General features: G+C 41.0%; 1 protein-coding gene across 1 annotated transcript in view; it reads left to right on the top strand.

Moving 5' to 3' along the window:
* The first annotated feature begins 1,315 nt into the window (after positions 1–1,315).
* LOC107724250 (CDAN1 interacting nuclease 1) overlaps positions 1,316–6,069 on the top strand; it is an 80,304-nt gene continuing 75,550 nt past the window's right edge. Inside the window, 2 exon segments of the mRNA XM_016533085.1 lie at positions 1,316–1,473; positions 2,974–3,091. Coding sequence (XP_016388571.1) covers positions 1,434–1,473; positions 2,974–3,091 — 158 coding nt within the window. The 5' untranslated portion in view covers positions 1,316–1,433.

The raw sequence follows: 6,069 nt of genomic DNA, 5'->3' as shown, positions 1-6,069 counted from the left end.
ACACACACACACTCACACACACACACTCACTCACTCACACACACAAACACACACACACTCACATACACACACAGCAGCAGCAGCTCCTCCAAGCGTCACACTCCCCTCTGATCCGCTTTTACAGCCATTACACTCTCTGATTTTATCTTCGTGAGCACTGCAGTACACTGATCCTCTGATTCCAGAGCACACGCCGCCTCCTCTATCCCTGATGCTCAGACACCTGCGAGGCTAAACCTGACCTCCGCTTTCACAGCAATCAGCCTCACGCCGCCTCAGGACCCCAGATGTCTATCTGCTTTTGTCCTGGACCCTGCGGAAACGACCCCAGCGCTGAGGACCGCTCATTGATTCAGGAATCAAAGGTCACGCTCTCGTATCTCACGCGCCGAGCCTGCTTACAGACGCTGGATTACTCACCGAACACATTTAGGCCAGGCTGTTATCAGAACTGGCTTTCATTCGCTGAAATACAATTTACCAGCTCGGGTGACGTTTATTTGGTCATTTGCACACGGTGCCTCATGTCAAGGAAATTACAGTCTTATACTGTGAATATTGTGTATAATAGTGAATCAGCATGCAGTCAGAATGCAATAGTTGAAACTTACAGTACATAAAAAGAGTCTGTGTCGACTCATGCATGCTCCGTGTGTCTCCAGACAATTCTGAAAGACTGGAAGAGAAAAAGAAACTAAGAAACTAGAGGGAATGCATTAACACAGTGAGGGGTTTAAGAGTGGAATGCAATGCATTGACCATTAGAGCAAACTATGATAAAGACAAAAACCACACTTACTGTTAAACTGAGTGAGAAAATATGTCAGTATTTATAACCAAATTAAACTTCAAATGCAATTCGATTATCAAACACTGAACATGTCACTTTGTAATTTATAGAAGTCAATATCAAATATCACGAAGCATTTTTTTCCCTTTAAAAGTTAAAATTTTGTCCAGAAGTATTGCTGTGGCACAATCTTTATGCTCATAATGTACATTTAGATACAATATCGCCCTCAAGTTGAAAATGTAATGATTATTTTTATACAGATGAGAAGACGAGTAAAGAAACAAAATCCTGCACTTGTAATTTGACTGAAACTGAATCTGAAAGAGATCAATTGTCAAGTTAATTAACGTTAAGTATGACTTATTCTTCATATAATGTCGAATGTTTAATGAATCGCTCATGAATTATTTCTCCTCATTCCAACAGCAAGAGTCGCGTCAAAATCCTCCAATCAGCTTTAGCTTTACTCAATGACAATAATCGTTCCGGCCAATCAGGAGCGCCTTCACTCTTATGTGACGTTTGAACTCGTTCGCGGGAGTTGATCAGGAAGTGACGCTGTAGCGTGAGCGGCGGAGTCTGAAGTGTTTACGGTGTTGTTTGGATTTTAAAGTGTTTTTAATCATTTTTTGGGGTGTTTATGATGGATTCGGTGTCGGGCAGCAGCGCGGCTTTCGCAGGTACAGTAACGTTACAGCTGTAGTGTGTGTGTGTGTGTTTATGAGCTGTGTGTGTGTGTGTGTTTATGAGCTGTGTGTGTGTGTGTGTGTGTTTATGAGCTGTGTGAGTGTGTGAGTGTGTGTATGGCTGTGTGAGTGTGAGTGTGTGTGAGAGTGTGTGTATGTTTATGAGCTGAGTGTGTGTGTGTTTATGAGCTGTTTATGAGCTGTGTGAGTGAGTGTGTGTGTGAGTGAGTGTGTATGGCTGTGTGTGTGTGTGTGTGTTTGTGGGGTGTGTGTGTGTGTGTGTGAGTGAGAGTGTGTTTATGAGTGTGTGTGTGTGTGTGTATGAGCTGTGTGTGTGTGTGTGTTTGTGGGGTGTGTGTGTGTGTGTGTGAGTGTGTGTATGTTTATGAGCTGTGTGAGTGAGTGAGTGAGTGTGTGTGAGTGAGTGTGTATGGCTGTGTGAGTGTGAGTATGTGTGAGAGTGGGTGTGTGTGTATGTTTATGAGCTGTGTGTGTGTGTGTGTGTGTGTGAGTGAGAGTGTGTTTATGAGCTGTCAGTGTGTGTGAGTTGACAGCTCTCCATGTTTATGATTATACACATATTATAAAATTATATTTTCTCTTCTCGTGTATATTCAAGCGTCTGCTAAATGGCTAAGTATTTAATATCTCTATGTGTTTTATTAGATGTTTTCCTAAGAGTTTAGAAATAAATCACACACACTCGATGTTTTGTTAGCCAGCAAATGTGTTGGTCTTTCACTTTCTCTGAATAGAATTCAAAGTCGCCATGGCAACCAGCACTGCTAATTACTACAGTAAAATCTTGGTATTATACACCGCTGTCATGAAATAATATCAGAGAAACATATCAATGTATTTGATAGTAGAAACAAAATGAAGTGTTTACCATGGTAAATAAATATTGTAAGGGACTGTTACATGATAATCACTGTGCCTTTAAACACTTTATTAAGGGTTACACTGATTACAGAGGTTATGAATTAGATTTTTCAATTTCTTTGTTTTGTTATTTATTCAGAAATCTAGAAATAAATGATTTGAAACCGATATTGTGGAGCTGACACAAGTATAGCTTGTACAGGTATATTTGTAGCAATAGCCAACAATACATTGTATGGGTCAAAATTATAGATGTTTCTTTTCTGCCAAAAATCATTAGGATATTAAGTAAAGATCATGTTCCATGAAGATATTTTGTAAATTTCCTACCGTAAATATATCAAAACTTAATTTTTGATTAGTAATATGCATTGCTAAGAACTTCATTTGGACAACTTTAAAGATGATTTTCTCAATATTTAGATTTTTTTGCACCCTTAGATTCCAAGTTTTCAAATAGTTGTATATCGGCCAAATATTGTCCTATCCTAACAAACCATACATCAATGGAAAGCTTATTTATTCAGCTTTCAGATATTGTATACATCTCAATTTTGAAAAATTGACCCTTATGAAGGGTCCAGGGTCACACACGTGTTTTCTTTCTTGCAGATAAGCCGGTGAATCGGATGCAGGTCTGCAGAGCCGAGTACCGAGCGATTGGGCGATTCGTGGAGCAGCTGCGACCCACAAGGCAGTGCATGAAGACACTGCAGACTCAGTTCCCACAGTGAGCTCCATCACACCGCATCACATCAGAACAACGCTTACATGCTCGCCTTCGCACTGATGAATCTCACCTGTTGATCAACACATGAGATCAGAGCTTGCTTTGAGTCGTCTACAGAGAGTATCATCAGTGTGCTGGTCGAGTTTAAGGCAGGCTTATTAAATATATTTGTGTTATTTTTGTGCTTTCAACACCAAGTCATATATTACAAATTTTCTCAGAATAAACCTGATGTCCTTCTTATTAGGGCTGGACGATTTGAGCCCCGAAAAAAAAAAATTCTAATTGTGGTTTTTCTGAGAGACAAAAGTGATTTAAAATGCAGTTTAAAGAAGAAAAAGATCCAGATTTGCTGTGATTTATTGTAGGGCTGCCAAATTTGGCCAGACTTTTGTGATTATATCAATATGGCTGTCAATAATAATAATAATAATAATATCATTATTATTACAAAATAAAAATATTAAAATGACAAAACAAAATAAGAAATATTACTGTTGAATTAAGGCTGTACAGTTTGGCCAAAATGTTGTGATTATATCAACACAGCTATAAATAATAATAGTTTTATTATTATTGCAAATTAAAAATATAAAAATGACTAAATAACAAAAATAAAATGAATATTTAAGAAAAATAGTATAATAATACTGTAATATAATAATAATATTAACATTAACATTAATATTTAATATTAATATTTCAGTAATTTAATTTTATTAATACATTATACAATTACAACACTGATATTTATTGCTGTGCTTCACTGTGAAGCATCCAGCACATGTATTTAATTAAATCAGAGCCTTTTGACAAAGCCATATAATGATTTCAGTTTTATTTCAATTAATCGTGCTTCTTACTGTGATGTTTTATTAGACCAAATATCTAGAGACGCAAAACCTGACACATTTGAGCTCAAGTCTGTATTTTATTAATCTAATCTAATAATCTGCCATCAGCTAGCGCTTTCATATGGTGAATATGTTGGTTGTTTGCGTGTGTGTGTTGTGTTTGTGACAATGAGAGCGCGTCTTTATTGAATGTAACACATGTAATCCCGCCAGACTCCTTCTTCTTCAGAGGTCACTTAGAAAGTCATATGAAGCAGGAGCTTACTGTGTTCATCCTGCTGTAATCACAGCTAGAGTATGTCCCGCAGGAATACGCTCTTATTGGCGTCAGCAGTTTGGAGAGTGTAGTGTGTATTAGTCTCGTGCCCCAGATGTGCTGCTTTATATGCCATTGTCCTCCTGGAATATCCTGATATATGGCCTCGTTCGTTCACACTCGCGCCGTGTTTTGTCTTGCAGGCAGGTTCAGCGCTTGCATTTATTTTTCCGACGGCTAGAAGTACAACCCAAACCCAAGCCGAGAGTGCTGTTGGTGTTATTTGAGCAGACGGGATCTGATATATCGTTTCAGCATCGATATCGCGATGTGCGTTTAGTATACTGATCGTTATATTTATACTAGAGCTGTCAGTTTAACGCATTAAACTTAATTAATTAGTTATGAAAAAATAACGCAATTAAAATATTTTAACGCACTGGCCCCGCCCCCCAGACCCTATAAAGCCACAGCAGAATTGTTGTGTGTCTCCGAGCAACGTGGACCGTAGTGTTTCCACACAATGATTGTGCTCGTCCAATCAGCTGAGCGGCGCTCTGGAGTCTTCGTGATTGGGCTGGCAGGAATCTGGGCTCTTAAGACACAACACATCGACTGGGCCATCCATCATCTCTTAGCATGCGCTCAGGCCTGCCAATACACCCCCCGTTCGAGAGGCAGAGCGTTTTCTGTCGTTCCTCATCCGTTCTGTCAGAGTGGCCCTGAGATCATCCCGACTGCATGCTCTGTCATCTCCTGAACGCCGCACCGCTGCACACACACATGTTTAACCTCAGCCTGTCCTTTCAGACGCACACACACACACACGCACGCACACACACGCTCACACACGCGCGCACACACACACACACACACTCACACATACACACAAACACACTCACACACAGACAGTCACACACAGACACACACACACACTCACACTCACACTCACACTCTCTCTCTCTCTCTCAATTTGGTAGACATCGCCCAACCCTATTACAAGCTGTTCGTGCATATATATGATCCGTAAATTTCCAAAGACCGAAGTCTCAAACCCAAAGAGTTATTTTTTATAAAAGTTAAGTCAGCCACACCTACCTAAAACGCTTCGTTCTAACACGCCCCCACATATCTACATCACGATGTGGGAAGATTTGCATAACGCCGCCCAAATGTTTACGCAAAGAAAGATGGCGTAACTTTTATTCTCGCTGTAGTATTGTTGTCGTGGAGACGCTGTGTGTTCCAAATATGGTAAGGGCCGTCAACATGTGCTGTCATTTATATGAATAAATCCTCATATGCGTCTGAAGCGTATGCATCTAAGCAGCGTATCCTCCTGTCACGCGTCTGCCGGACGCTCCCGTAACACAGATGTTGGAGTCATCTGTTATCCAGGCCTCTCGCGGCCCGAGCTCTGGCTGTTCTGAAGGGAGTGTGAATTGGACACAGTGCTGTCAGTCTCCCCATCTCACAATGGAGACACATGCAAATCCCGCGCGGCGCAGAATGAGGACCGAAACAGTCCTCATCCTCCGCAAAATGTGCTGCACACATCTGAATATTTGGGTTGAAGTGTTCTGGAACAGTGTTGTAAATACAACTTAACCACTGATTTCTAGTTGTGTCCTCTTTTGGAAGACCAAACAAAGTAGTTTCGCTTTCACAACGAGACACACAGCGTCACACACGGCGGGCTAGAGTGAGGAACGGCCGGCGGGTTTGAGAACGGCACGGCCGGCAAATTCAAGGAAGGAGCGGCCGGCGGGCTTGTGGCAACCACATGTGTTTGGGCGGCATTATGCAAATCTTCCCACATCGTGACATAGACATGTGGGGGCGTGTTAGAACGAGCCGTTTTAGGTAGG

Source organism: Sinocyclocheilus rhinocerous, unplaced genomic scaffold (assembly GCF_001515625.1).
Source record: "Sinocyclocheilus rhinocerous isolate Xijiao unplaced genomic scaffold, SAMN03320098_v1.1 scaffold365, whole genome shotgun sequence".
NCBI lineage: Eukaryota > Metazoa > Chordata > Actinopteri > Cypriniformes > Cyprinidae > Sinocyclocheilus > Sinocyclocheilus rhinocerous.
This window is presented reverse-complemented; position numbering and strand designations above follow the sequence as displayed.